This window comes from Bacillus rossius, chromosome 1, assembly GCF_032445375.1.
Source record: "Bacillus rossius redtenbacheri isolate Brsri chromosome 1, Brsri_v3, whole genome shotgun sequence".
Taxonomy (NCBI): Eukaryota; Metazoa; Arthropoda; class Insecta; order Phasmatodea; family Bacillidae; genus Bacillus; species Bacillus rossius.
Window position 1 is genome coordinate 71,079,597 of NC_086330.1, and position 15,604 is coordinate 71,095,200.

The window sequence follows — 15,604 nt, forward strand, 5'->3', positions numbered from 1 at the left end:
AATTTTTAAAAAAAATTTCGTTGAAATCGGATAATAAATAAAAAAGTTAAAGATGGCGGCCGTAACGGAAATTGCAACGGTGACGTCATCATCCAATATGGCGGAAAACACATCACCGGAATTTTCTAGAACACAATGACGTAATCCAAAATGGCGGATCCAAGATGGCGGATCCAAAATGGCCGTCGAGGTCAAGGTCAAGGTCAAAGGTCAAGGTCACATCCATCCAAGATGGCCGCCGTGACGTCACAATCCAAGATGGCGGACACCGGCACCGGCACCACAGCCAGAAGCCAGATCTAGTTCCGCCATTCCTATACTACTGTCAGTAAATTGTGCCTTAATATAATTATGCGTGTTCAACTCCAAAATGATCCGTTGGCATCGGCATTCTCCAAACAATTGCTAGACATTGGCAACGGCAAAATTGAACTGCATGAAAATACACAATATATCTGACTCCCAGAAAATTTTTGTATTATGGTGGCTACCAAAGACGATTTGATTGATAGTATATCTCAAGATTTACAAGATAATTATACTAATCATGCATGGCTACGTGAGCGAGCTATTTTGGCCACAAAAAATATAATGTTGACGCAATCAATTTTAAAATACATTACCTGATAATGAAATATCATTCAAAGAGATTGACACGTCAATACTGACGAAGTTGTCAACTATCCTGTAGAGTTCTTTAATTCACTGGATTTACCTGGAATGCCATCACATAACTTGCGATTGAAGATTGGTTCATCAATCATCCTGCTTAAAAATTTAAATGCATTAAAACTATGTAATGGCACGCGATCAATTATAAAAAAAATCATGGGCAATATTCTTGAAGCTACTGTTTTGAAATGCAAATTTCAAGGTGATGTTGTTCTTCTACCACGGATTCCAATGATTCCTTCAGACTCACCCATCCCATTCAAACGTTTGCAATTTCCAATTCGTTTGGCATTTGCAATGACTATTAATAAGTCACAAGGCCAATTAATATCAATTTGTGGCTTGGACTTAGATAATCCATGCTTTCCGCACGGCCAATTATATGTTGTGTGTTCAAGGGTTGGCAAACCATCAAGTTTGTTCGTTTATACCCCTCAGGGATTAACTAAAAATATTGCACATCCAATCGCATTACGATAGAAAAAAATTTAATTACTGTTATAAATAATATTAGATATATATTGAAAGATATTTTTTTTTGTACATAAAAAAATACCTGTTATGAAAATAACTAGTTTTTCTTTTTTATCTTTCATTAAAACAGTTTTAGGTTTATATTCAATATATTTCAGTTCAAAGTATAGGTACAGATATAGCTACTCACACGCAATCGATAGGTCGAGTTGTTATAACTGTACATGTAATGGCGTCAGGTATTCGAATAATATTTTATATACATTTTATTCAAAACGGTCCAAACAATTACAACTTATTTAAGAAATTTTTAATTTTCGAATTTAAAACGTTTGAACAGAACAACGTATGTCGGGTCCGCTAGTAGCAGCGTATAATATTTACAAAAACTTCTTATATAAATTTAACAAAATACAAATATTGGAAAAGGGGAAAAAAGCCTTCGCATGCATAAGTAATATAGACAACATTTATTTACATTTTAGCATTAGACAGAAAACAAATTTGACTTATTTAATTAAGTTCAAATTTTTACAGTTCTTAAATTCTGTAGAGTTTTTTTTATTTAAAAGATTTAAATAAACCCTTGTCCTTATTTAAATTTGGTTGTCAATTTCTTACAAAATGAAAGACAGCAGAAAAAACAATACGTAGCTGCATTTTCCCAACTCCTGAATATGATGAAAATTTCGCTTGTGATTTTATTATTATAGTCACTAGTTAATCAAGAAATTTTAAATATTAGTTAATAGTGGTCAAATAAACAGTGCAAAAGTGCCGCTTTTCAAAGCGAAGCCAGGGAAAATGGAACGCACTGAACAATACCGAGAGTAAATTAAAAAATAAATTCAGAGAGTATTGTCACAACACAAAATATTTTGTATAGTAAGTAACTGGTTCCTTCTCCCGCGAGTGACTCTGGGACGCTCGCGGGAGCTGGGTGAAGGCACTGCCGTCCCGCGCTCGCACGCAGCATCACAAGGCTTCCCCGGGGCAGGCCGCGGGCATCAGCCAGTCCAGCAGACTCGCGGGACAGTCGGGGTACAAGTCCCGGCAGCTGCCGCGGGCCAGGCCGCTGCGGTGAGCGGAGTCGTACACCACGTGGTCGTGCGGCTCGTCCGAGCCCACGTTCTCCAGCGGCAGTCTGTAGGGAAGGGGAACACATCCAGTCCAAGCGTACACTGCCGAAAAAGTGTAGACTGCTCAAAGACATAACTATATGAAGGTAAGAATATCATGCACCATCCGCACTGAAACTAAGACAAAAAAAAAGTTGCTTCGAAATTGAACAGTTCCAATGGACCAACAAGCCACGTCAGATTCTTCACATCTAGACAAGCCATTTTTCTGCACAAAGAGGCATTTATTTATTATTTTAGTAGTGTATCATACCTAAGGCTGTATAAAAAGAACATATTTCCATTCGCGACAGTAACATATACTTAATTTCATAATTTAACTTATGCCCTATTGCAAATCTGTGCCCAGATACGAAAATTTAAAATACACTATCTTGAAGTTAAATCAAAACAGAAAAAATAAAACGTATAAATTGTGTTTATTGATCATGTTATTAAATAAAGGTTATATTATATTTTAGTGTTTAGTGAATTATATAAAATTAAAAATTAAAAAATTTCAAAAAAGCCATAATTCTTAACATTGTGTAGTAGAATATTAGCTTAGTGAACGGGGCTTAGGTACCGCATCATTAATTCCTGTTTATTTAAATAAATTTATTTCAATAAACTAACACAAAAATTTAATAATTTATAGTCAGATTTTTACATTGTGTTAATATAGTTATTAGGCTATGAATGTACAAAATGCTAATTTTTATGATGATTTTCTAATAACAAAACATGTGATTTTATTTTTTTAATTTAGGTACTTGGGTTCGTAATTGTACACTGAAAACAAAAACGTTACAAGTTGTGTGTAATAGCCGGTCCAGCACCAGGTTCAAGGTTGTAGGGCCATCGAGCTGACCACCGTCTTGGTTTTGTAACATCATGGACGCCCAAAATTTCCCCAATTGTCCTCAAAAACGACTCAAAATCCCTCAAAATATCTAAAAATGATCCTACTTCGAGGAGAAAATTCCCCTTTTCTAATAAATCAAATTCATGCTGCTGGGCCTGTGTATTTACTTTGACGCTACCAAATAAAGAAATATGGCACCAAAATAAATGTATTTTGTTTTGCAAGATGGTAGGCAAAATTATGGAAGCTACAATAATTGAAAATCTGGTGATTTTATGTATGTGCTCTATAGCTGGCACATCCGAAACCAATATGTAGTTAGCGCGCTCTAGCAGACGACAAGAGAATCTAACATGGCTGTCACTATGACTGCCATGACGTCAAAATAGCAGTAGTAATAATTGCCTTGGTGTAGTTAAACAGGGTTTAGCGAAAGCCAATATCAAACATCGGTAAACATTGAGAAAAAAAATTGTTGTTACTAATTCACCATTACAACCATCGGGAATCTAACCTTGGACTCCAAACATGATTGTTTATTTATTAAAAATATTTTTTAAGTTTTCATTTATGTTTTATAAATAGTTAAAAACATGACTTTGAACTTTTATGTGTGAAGTATTTTTTTTTTAAAGAAATGTATTTGGAGTTTCAAATGACACTGCATGTATCATATATCAGTTGATGAGTCACATTTCAGGCTCATAGGTAATGGTTCAGGTCATAGATCAAAGTTAAGGTTAGCGGAATCCAAGATGACGAACTCTGTGCTATGGCAATTCACCCGCTTCACGTCCACAGCCTGAAGCCTGTCCCAGAAGGAACATTTTCACATTACCGTAACCACAGAAATATTAATTGCCCAAGTCTCGCAATTTATTTTATTTAGGCTTGCTAGCTGCTATGGAAAGAGAGAGGGCTATACATGGCAGCAATAACTCTGCTCACCTCTAAACAAGCACTTACCGAAGTGCCATACTTGTCCTACGAAATATTTTCAAACTTGAGTAATAAGATCCAGCCACAAAGATAAAACTAGTTTCCCTACTATACTAAGTAGTACAGTTTGGAGGGTAACGTTTAACGAAATGTGGCTTTAAAATTTCTCCATTATTTATATTTGGACAGATAACCCCTTATGTGTATGGAAACCTGCCAAAAGTCATTTAATTTTTATTTACAGAAGTTTGGAATGTAAATATATTTTTTCCTTCATATGTACTAATGCGTTATATCGCAGTAGGCCTACGGCGATTATGAATATGTCCATTTAAAAGCATTAATTTACATTACGTTATTGTCCTCAGAGGCAGTAACTGCTAACATGTCTCGCTCATTATTCGCAATGGTCGTGGACTCGATCCCAAAACCTCGGAATGTCTCAAACTTTTGTGATCAATGAGTCGCCACTCAAGTGTTTCAGAGCAAACGCCACGTGTGAATCCCTGACCAAGATTCAAATTCATTACAAATACAAGTTTGCTAATAATGTTTTAAAGTCCTCCAATAAAAACAAATATTTTAATATTCATTTATTTTTCAATACTTCGTAAGTCAATTACACTGGAATTCAGTCCGCTTTTTAAATAATCATAACGTGTAATATTTGAGGAAATACTTTTTATCTTTCTCCTTTAATTTTTTTTAAGGAAAAAACGCAACTATATGAAAAAAAAGTAACTTGGTAGCTCTCAGTAAATAAGGTAATCCTTCCCAAATTTGGTTGGTGTAATCAAGTTAAAAATTTAAAACGTTTTTGTCGTTAGCTGACGGTCTTAACGAAAAATCTGTTACAAGCCTTAGTAACAATATTTTCTGTCATACTGAAGATTTAAGTGTTGCATAAAAATTATTATTATTTTGTGAAGTTTGTATGACAGATAATTAGTAATTTAACAAGAAATTGAAAGTTTAATTACTCTGGAGGCTGAACTAGAGCAACAGTTTTAATATAAATATAAATAAAGGAAATTGCGTGTCCTATATTTTGATGATAACTTGCTCGGTCTTCTATTGGCTATTCTTTCTCGGGTAATAATTGGCGAATTGCGATTCGCCGCATTGCTGTCCAGTTAGGCTCTCTTGTTTGGCGTGTGCGGCTGAATCTGACGATGAACAGAACGTTTTCGCTTCTGGATACTTAGGCATTATGAGCTGGAGTCCCACGAGCGGGCCCCAGCAAGGGAACTCCCGGATGAATAAAACCCCGAATATCTCGGAATTGCATAAGTTGGGTGAAGTTTTCCGTCGGCCGGTGGTTTTTCTTGATGTATGTATGTGGTGCTCCAGTTTTTACCGCCAATGCATTATGTAGCTACTTCACCTCAGTGTGGTATCCATCATCCGTCTGTACAGACTTCGTGTCGGCGAGACGTCATGAACAGTAATTCACTCGTTCAATCAATCGGACACACCGTCCATCCATCACTGCTCGTGTCTAACCCTACACGACATAATGACAGGCATCAGGGGAGCACGGCCGACCCAGGAACACGCGTGCAGCCGGCTGTACACAGCATTCTGAGTATGGCAGTCATACCAGGTTTTAATCAGTAAAAACATCTTTCCCTTAACCTTACATTTCTGGCAATATACTATTAAGGTAGCATTATTTCCAGCTCTGATGTAATTAAACCCATCTTTTCACTTCTCAAACACTTAGATATTTCAGTGAAACATACAGCAAGTATGTTTACATAAATATAATAATTATTTTCTTTGGCTAAGAAATTAACTATTATTTAATTTTAATTAGACTGGCGTGGTACTTGGACATCGAAAGAGCAATGTTAATAAGGTGCTATCGTTTCTCAATACACAACGGTGCCCCTAGCTTGACGAAGCGATATAAATGGCACCTCTGGCATTCTAGCTGCAAACAAAAAATTCCTGGCGCTTGGTGATTTCTATGGAATGCGAGTACTGACATATGGTTAGAAACCTTACACATAACTGCAGAGATGTTCTGAAACTTGCTACGCCCGGGTGCATTCAAGCAGACCTATGGAAGCGTCTCGCGAGAAGAAGGAACTCACGTGAACATGGATCGCAGCATCTCCACCAGCATGGAGCTCCTTGGCACCAGCCTCTGCGCAGACTCGCAGATGGTGCGCAGTACGCATGCGCGGCCGTTAAGTCCGTAGCTGGGAACATCGGAAAATGTAATAATGAAATGCATTTTAACATTTTTGTGCAAAATAAATTCCATCCCCCACCGCCAAAATAATTTTTTAAAGACAATTTTATTTTTTCTAAAATGAGCTTAACTCCCATGACTTCACTCGCGCAAATATTGGAATAGTACATACATTATAACACTATATGCAGTACCCGTGGTTCCTAACAGACGTCTACACACAGAACTCTATCGCAGTGCTGAAAATACCCTAAGGATGCGAAATATATATATTTTTTTCCTGCTCTATGATCTGTGATGAATTTGTGTACATGTAGCCTATTATCTATTTAACTTTTTTTAATACAATGATTGATCAATCAATAAGTGATTGGGTTTTGAATTTCATAGTAAGCCAATATAATTAGAAATATATTTCTATTGTGGACATGATCTCCAACTGTACTTATATATAATATTAGTTGTCAGTCTATCCCAGAAAAGTTAAAAATCAGAGATTACTGTGTTATGGCGTTTAACTAATTTCAAAAATTAAAAACCCCAGCGTAAACCCCAGTCTCTTAACGAGACTATAGAGCCTTTTAAAATCTTTTTCGCAAAAATTCTCCTCTTAAGGAGCTTTTAGATCCGGAAGTAAGAGAAAGAACGTGTTTTTGCCCATTTCCTGAAACATCCGATTAAAGGAAAGCAAATCGGGTGTACTTACACTGCGTTGTCATAATTAGGTATGTTTTAAAATGAGAACTTAAAGAAAATTTAACAATTATTTTTTGCCCATTACATAGGTCAAATGTCAACTCTATATTCTGTGAAAGTTTCAAAGACATTCTGGCTGTAAGATTTCCGGATGGGCTTTGACATTGAAAAAAAAAAGAGGGTAAGGCGAGGTTCTTTTTTTATTGGTTAAGAGAATTTATCAATAATGGGCAAATCTTAGAATAAATTTTGACTACCTAAACTTCATTTTACTCTAGTCAAGTTCTAAATCATTTAAAGATGATTAGAAGCGGAGATAATTGCGAAAATAAAAGTGTGGAAACTCGTTAAAAATTTTATAATAGACAATAAAAAGAATTTTTATTTAAAGGCATTTCCATCTCGGCGTTAGACGAATCATATACAGAAAAAACAGACATAAAGACTTAAGAACTGACTCTCTTTTTGATTATATTATAATATCGTAACAGAGATATGTGATACATTCCAAATGTTTCCTTTGGAATGGTGAGTTACATAATAACACTTCATTTATGCAAATGACACTATATCTATAACAACTTTTTTTTTGTATTTTTAAAGCGGTAAGGTAGATAAGATTTAAGCGTGCGATTTATAATGTCACGCTTCAGTTTACCCGGCAACCAGAGGTCGGCTGCGGCTCACTGAGAGCAGGGAATCGCAGAAGTCCGACTCTCAGCGACGCAGAGCCACACCAGACGCGGTCATATTAGCAGTAGGCGACCCCAGAGGTCACCGAAGGAAACTACACGTTAGACATTAAGAGTGAGTCAGAAAACACTAAAAATGAAAAAACGGAAAAAATGTTTTTATTCAAATGGGCCAAGCCCCTTCGGGGGATACCCAACGATAATAATTGTTAACTTCAATCTAGTGCGTAATGTATAGGCTCTTTTTTACCACTTCCAAAAATCCGGGGGCTTTCACCCACCTTCCCTTAAAGGAGGTCCGATGGTGCCCGAATGCCACACGAAAACTTCAAAATGAATAAAAGTAGATTTTCCAGAGTCCCGAAAATATGAGGGGGGTTTATAATGCATCCCCTAATGCGAAATGAGTCCGAGGTACCTGAATTCCTCGGATGCATTTCAAAATAAAATAAAAATTATAAAATATATTGGCCTTATGGAGAAAAATTCAAGGTTTTCCTCATAAAAGGGTAAAACTCTACCCTTCCCCACATGCTTTAAAACAATCTACATCAGGAGCCTTTTCAAATGAGAGGGGATCTACCCCATCTTCCAATTTCCCTGTGAAGAGAAACAAGCGAAACTATGTAAATTTACCTGGGCTTTCCTTAAACCCAGCGGAAAATGGCACTTTGCCCCTCCACCCTTCCCCTCTAATAAGAGGCTGGAAGCCCATAGTGCTTCGATAGAAAGCCACACTATGCGGCTACCAGTCGGAGGGGTGGGGACACGCCCTCTCCGTTCTCCTGTTCTCCTGCATTACGACAGAAACTTCTGTTCTTGAATAATGAATATAATACTCATAACCAATCATATACACCTTTCCTCTCCATTAGAGAAATAAAGTAAGTAAACTTTGTTATATTTAAATTTTTTTACTACTTCTACATTATCAGAAGTGTTAAAAGTGGTTTTATTCAAAAATAATTATTATTTAAATATATTTAAATTTAATTGTAGTAAAGTATCGACAATAGAAAAAACCTCCTATTTTTATTTCGAAATTTTAAAACTAATATAATTTAGATTTATCATCTCCCGGATGATTGGCTTGGTAAAATTCGTAACAATTATTGAATATTATTACATGAAATTCTTTTCCCTTGCCCCAATTCTAGAGGAATGGAATCACAAAAAAAAAAAAAGTTCGCTTTCATTTACTGTGTAAATAAAGCAATTGAATATTCACTCCAAAATAACCGGGTTCAGATATGAAAGTCAGTCTACGAAAATGGTGTGTTTTTTTTTACAAGAGGACGTTTTCGAATGCTTCCCTAAATGACCTATCTTGGACGTGTTGGTCCGACTTAGCTAAACTTTTTTTTTTAATATGACGTGAATACCAATCATATAACAGTGTTGGCATGTATGTATCTTCCCGCGGCAACTCGCGGTGTCGGCGCGCTCACTTGTCCATGACGACCTCGACGCCGTGGTAGAGCTCCCTGCGGCTGCGGCGGCGGCCCGCCCCCGGGGACAGCGCGCCGAGCCCCGGCTGCTCGTGGTACGTCTCGTTGGGCAGGTCGTAGCCCAGGTACATGTCCAGGCTCTGCGTCCAGATGCTGTTCGGCGGGTAGATGATGGTCGAGAACGTGCTGCATATGCCCATCTGCAACGGACACCGCACTGTCCGAGATCCTTCATTATCTATTCCATGGGCAAAATGTATTAACCAAATATATATATTTTTTTAAATTTACAAAAAAAAAAAAAAAGTCAGAGTTCAATTAATTAAAAAAATTTTATTTACGATAGTTTGCAATCGTCAAAACGAGCTTGAAAACACATAAATAATTAGTTGTTTATGGCATGATCAAATTAATTTCTTACATCATCTTACTTAAAATAACAGTCATATAATATAGAACCAAATTTTGACTTGGTACGTTTATTTTATCATCGGGGTGAATGTCTGTCCTTTTCATGGATCTGTAAAAAAATATTTTAAAATAGCTATTTGTATTATTTGAAATCCAAAATTACAGTACCTTAATTTTTTTTGTTAATTTTCTGTTTATTTTACTATTTTTTTATCTGTCTATTTCTTCCGGCATCACTTAAAAACTACTTATTGGAATTGAATGATTTATTTGGTAAGGTCTTTCGCTAACTTAAACACTAGGCTATATATAATTTCAAAATTCGACTCATAAGAAGGTAAAATATTATTTAAATAATTAAAAATAATAACAAATCTCCGAAGCATATCATGAATGAAAAAATTAATTGGGTGTACAAAAATACCAAAACTGTCAACCCTGTTTATAAAATTTTGCGAAAATCCACTGTTAAATGGTGTAGAAGCGATAAGTTTTATTTTATGAAGAAAAATGCATATTTATTATATTAATGATGTATGTGTGATGTTTTAAAACCAAAATTAAGTATTTTACCTACACCCATTCGGAGTAGAAATTCATACAATGATTAATTTGATTAGGTATTTCTGGTTAGTCATACCTAATATATTTACTTGTGCTTCATTAGATATGAAGATATCATTCATTGTAAAAACTCCTCTTAGGGCTGGAATGAGCTAATTGCATATGTTTGGTTAGCCAAAAAATTAAAATTTTTTATGAAAATCTGTTCAGTAGTTTTCTAGTTTTCCCGGAAAAAGTGACAAACAATCATATAATTTTAAGAACTATATATTAATGACAAAGAAAATTTTTTTTTCAACATTTTCTGAATTCGTTATTCAATAAATTAACGTTCCATATAATGTACCTACTCGTTTCCAATAGCACGTGTAATTATTTTTCCTGCTGTGAACAGACGTTTTACCCAGAATATTTTCATATAAATATATATATATATATATATATATATATATATATAAACAAAAATGTGTAATTGAAAGGAAAAAATATAAATATTAAAAATTTTTAAATTATTGGTCATCATTTTTAAAATACTTCAAAACTACACTCTGCTCGTTAAAATATACTTACATTACTCATATTTTATCAGTAACATAATTTTTCTTATGAACACATAATGTCCAAACAATTAAATCATTGGTACTTTAAGTTTGGATATGTTAAGCAAAAGTAATTGCTGGAATTAATGTCCAAGCTTTAAACATGAAAATATGCGTTTTTGAATGATTCTTACATTGTTCTTCATACAACATGGCTGGTTAAACTGTGTTTCATAAGTAACCTCAATAACGGACAAAAAATATAACTGTGCGAACACGCAGAGAACAAGACAATATCAGCCGATGTCAAACGTTTAAATGCCTAGATAACACAGAGATTTCTGTGGAAGGAATAAATCAGAAACTAGTCAATCTGACAATCTCAGCTTATTTTTGCAAGTTCTCTGTGTGTTTAAATATTCATTATTTTTGTCCGTTTTTGAGGTTCCTCATGACATACAGGACGTAACAAGCGATGGCGCGTGTCAAAAAACATTTTAGATAAATTCATGCATTAAACAAAATTAATATTATAAGATCTCTTTTTGAGTCAAACCTTCTACCCTTTTCACAAATTAAATAGTAAAAAAAATTTGATAAAATCATTGTAAGCGATGGCCGCATGTTTGGTCAGACCGCCCCGCTCTGCCCGGAATCCACACATGGAGGTAATGCGTGAAGTACGTGATCGCTGCCTACCACGAAAGTGCTGCCCTCCGGGAACACGACGTATCTCTTGCTCCTGGACAGAGACTTGTAGCGGTGGTCACCCCTCGCCAGCTCTTTCGCCATCCCGAAAGTAACCAGCACTACCAGAATGTTCAAAGTCACCTTTCCTGATGTGTCCACCATATCGACGCAATACTCTCTTGCTGCGGAAAAAGAAACTAAGTGACAGAAAAGGACACACCACCTCTTTCTGTCTCATGCAATTTGAGTCATGCAATTTGTCATGCAATAGTACTCTAAAGTGTCCTTATATTATCAATTGTTACTTGCAAAGCAACACACAATAGTTGTTAAGGAACACTGAAAATTATATGAAGTTGTTTACTCGAAAAAAAAATGGCATTCATATACCTTTTGCACTATGTTTAAGAACTGTAAAATTAAAACCAGTTACATGAAACAGATTGTAGTAGAAGTAAACCTGAGTTTCCGGTACAATGACTTGCCTCTGATCTATTATTTTACGTTCTGGGCATTGCTGTCTGAGAAATAAGATTTCTGGTCTCACATAACAGCAATCCTAGTCGAATTTCCGACTGGGTTACTCCAAGAAGTCCGACATGTAGAACATCTCTAATGTCCAACGGGATTTAACTAGAATTATTTTTTCATACCTTTATTCACACATTTTGTTCCTGTTTTGTTTTTGGGCGTCATTCTATGTCACTCTTCATATAGCATTGATTGCCTACGAGTCCCTAGGTAAAAAAAAAATTCCTTTTTGAATTACATACTCCAAAATTATTTTATAAGACTTACTATCAATATTAATTTGTACTTTTCTTGACGAAATCAAGCAGAACATTAACACTCAGCTTACTGATTAAGTAGCAACGCATGGATTTTAAAATATAACTTGTGGCAGGAATGTGTATATAGTAAACCGTATCCGTTCGAGAACCTAGAAAAAAGTGCGCTTTCGAGACTGTGAATACTAGTTATGACGATGTAAGCAGTATGTTAAACAGAGTGTCGCAAAACTCTGTCGGGAAGAGGAAAACTATGTCAGTAAAGGATCTGGCTGGTCTCTGTCTTCAGTAAACAGATTATAGCTGAGAATCAGTAAGTTAGAGCCAATGCAGATATAATTTTTTTTTTGTTTTAGATTGCTCACTTCTGCAAGTGTTCCTGTAGTAGAGTGGAATTTACATAATAAATCATTTATTTGTAATTTTGTTGTTTTATTTCTCGAACCAGTCACTTTTTTGGTAATTTTAATTAAATAATTCTTTTTCCATCAGTCAAGGATTGAGCTGAGGTCTGGAATCAGTCGAGTCAAATATTATTTTAATAAGCGATTAGTTAATGGTTTTTGGAATTTCCCCCAAATTTCTAGGTTAATAATTACAGATTTCAAAATGGCTGCCAAGATGGTCGACAAGATGGTGGGCACTTTGGAAATAAATAACTACCTCACTATAGCGGGTAAAAATTAAACTAATATGGCGACAGCGCTTAAAAGCAGACGAAAACAATATGTCTGATCCAAAATGGTTACCTCCAGCACACGAAAACCACATAGCCGCCATGACGTCATACTGGCTGACATACTATCTGCCCTGAAATTAGTGGTGGGGAGGTCAGTTTGATTCCGTGGAGGAAGGATATGTCAACATTTTTAATCGAATGAACTCGTCGTATTCTAACCTAGAACATTTTAATCAATTTTACTATAAAAATTTAATTAGGTAAATTTTTTATTAATTTTATTTTTCCATTAAAATTGAATAATAATTACGGAATTTTAATATGGAGTCTTAACGATATGTGTAACGATGGCGGTCAAGGTCAAGGTCAAATTTAAAGCTCCCCACCAGTGTCTTATGGCGGCTTTCCCATTAGGAATTTAAGTCGCTTTGGGGACATTTTTCCTCAAAACAGGGATTTTCCCTCATAATAGTTAACATTTTTAATTTCGAGGATTTTTGAGTCATTTTTGAAGAATTTTGAGGAATTTGACACCAAAAATGGCCGCCGTGACGTTTTGATGGTCAGCACCTCGCACCTCAGCCTGAAACATGGCGTCGTAGGAACTATTATATACTACTAGTAACCCTGCGTCGTCGAGCAATAATCGTGTATTGCTCCATCGAGTAATCATTCACCGTGTCTCTCTTTATTTTCTCCCTCCACAGCAACGTTAGAAAGTAACGCAAACGTTAAACACGAGAACCTCGTATAAAAAATTAAACTTCAAAACGTCCACAGTAGTTCACGTAAAAATAACTATTGTCATTACTGGGCTAATAGTATATCTTATTTACATGTATGTTATCCTTTACACGTTGCTAACTTTTTTTTACGCTTACGTTGTTTACTTGTTGGTTTTCAACTTTATCTCTTGCATCAATAACCAATCAAACGTGCTCTGAAGCACGAGATTATAATTAATTTACATTATATAATTATATTAGAAGTTATACTTATTTAATCGCGTTATGGAAAAATTATGCGTGAATTTTACGATGCGCGCGCACCATACAACGAAAATTTTCACAGGAAGATGGCGGACTCACGTATATGAACATAAACCCATTTATAAAAATTGGGGGACATGCCAAATGTATGGGTGTGCCAAACGAAGTAATAATTTTTTGTTAATAGTCTAGATTATCAGACCTCTCTTAAATATCAATGGCCTTTTGCGGAAGTCACATGATTAATTTAAAGCTAAGGTTTCTTGATTCATTCAGTAGGAAAATAAATTTTAGGCTTCATTCTGAAGTGTATTCTGCCATTAATTAAATTAATGGAAACATAAACTTTTTCATACAATGTAAGAAACCTGTATGTAAACCCAACAGGCTCTAGTAAAATGATTTCAATTTAACATATTTTTAAAAATTGTTTTTCGAAAAATAACTCATCCTTCAATATTAATCATATTTTTTCATACAAACACGTATATGTTAAAATTATATAACAGCAAAAATTTCCTATAAAATTATTAAAATTTTAAGATGGATTCAGTCCCAAACAAACTTGGATCGGGTTTCCCTTACTGCCAAATGAGCCAGAAAAATCAGAATATTGAAATATTTTTGCTAAAAAATATATAAATATGTTGAATTAAATAACTTATGTTTAAGCTATAAGTTAAAGGCAATGCGGTGTACGTGTGTACTGAAAAAAGCTTAACTAGGCAAGACAAGTTTAACTAGCTATTGATGGTAACTGAAGCTAGGAAAATAATACAAATAAGTTAACATATTATGAATTTTTGGTTGCTATTAAATGAAATAAATTATAAAAGTGGAATGATTACAATAATTTTAATATATGTATATATTAATTCAGAGAGGATGTATAAACAATGTTTCGTTGCAGAGTTTTACTTTCAAAACGGACCCTTGCTGAAAAATTTTAATGTTACAAGAAAATACAAATAAGTTTTGATCCCTTACAGACTGACATCTCATGTTTGTGAACGGTTGAGAATAACTGTTCACGTGCTCACCTGTGGTGACCGTAGCGGGAAGATAAGTGGGCGTGTTTGCTCCGTCGCTCGAAAAGCAAGCACGTTTACCGAACGTGGTTGTCTTGTCAGACGGGACGCTCCAAACTGGAGCGACAAACAGCCCAGACAAGGTGATCGCCCGCGCATGCGCAAACACGCTGCTTGTCTCTCCGCACGTCGAGTAACGGCGAGGTATTATCACTTCCGACGTCAGCACAGCTACTGGAGGTGTTGTCAGGCCGATGGTTCATTGCCCCGTTCCTGTTACAACAGTTTGCTGATACGTAATGGGGTTATTAATCGAGGGACAGTTTGAAAACTTGTTATGCTTCAATGAGCTATGTTTATACCTGCCACGTTTTTCACCTTAATAAGGATAGCAAGCTTTAGCGTTCATTGTCTGAGATTTCTTCGCTTGTGGGTTTAAATCACGTCCAATTTCAAGGGATCACCAACGTTTCAGTCAATACTGCAGCCGTTACCATCGAGGTTACAACATTCTCAGCTGAAGGTCTTTACCCTAAAGATGACGACTGCAAAAAAAGTGTGCCTTTCAACAAAAAAGTTCCAAAATGTACTTTTTTGTACTATATTGACCACAAAATATTTTCGGTAAGTAATTCTGCACTCTGATATGTATCTTACAATCAACTAGTCTAATTACACAAAGGTGAGAACCAATTTTTTTATAGGGCAAGAAAGATACATGGAAATAAAAATATCAATAATCCAGCAGAGAGAATATTGCATTCATTGCATCAGATAAAGCAAACTGAAAACTAATGGCTGCTTGCAGTGTCATG

At 35.4% G+C, this 15,604-nt stretch overlaps 1 protein-coding gene across 1 annotated transcript; it reads right to left on the minus strand.

The window, feature by feature from the left end:
* Positions 1 to 1,597: 1,597 nt before the first annotated feature.
* On the minus strand, positions 1,598 to 14,922 carry LOC134529161 (uncharacterized). The gene is made up of 5 exons (XM_063362965.1): positions 14,802 to 14,922; positions 11,315 to 11,487; positions 9,102 to 9,301; positions 6,165 to 6,272; positions 1,598 to 2,290 (listed from the first exon to the last, which is right to left on the minus strand). The coding sequence occupies exons 2-5, from the start codon at positions 11,465 to 11,467 to the stop codon at positions 2,122 to 2,124; spliced, it is 630 nt and encodes a 209-aa protein (XP_063219035.1). The 5' UTR covers positions 11,468 to 11,487; positions 14,802 to 14,922; the 3' UTR covers positions 1,598 to 2,121.
* Between the last annotated feature and the right edge of the window lie 682 nt (positions 14,923 to 15,604).

Coding starts and splice junctions, on each gene's coding strand:
- LOC134529161 (XM_063362965.1), bottom strand. CDS start 11,467: ATGGTGGACACATCAGGAAAGGTGACTTTGAACATTCTGGTAGTGCTG. Junction 9,302..11,314: donor CGGAGGGCAGCACTTTCGTG/GTAGGCAGCGAT, acceptor TGTCCGTTGCAG/ATGGGCATATGCAGCACGTT. Junction 2,291..6,164: donor ATGCTGCGATCCATGTTCAC/GTGAGTTCCTTC, acceptor CCTTCCCTACAG/ACTGCCGCTGGAGAACGTGG.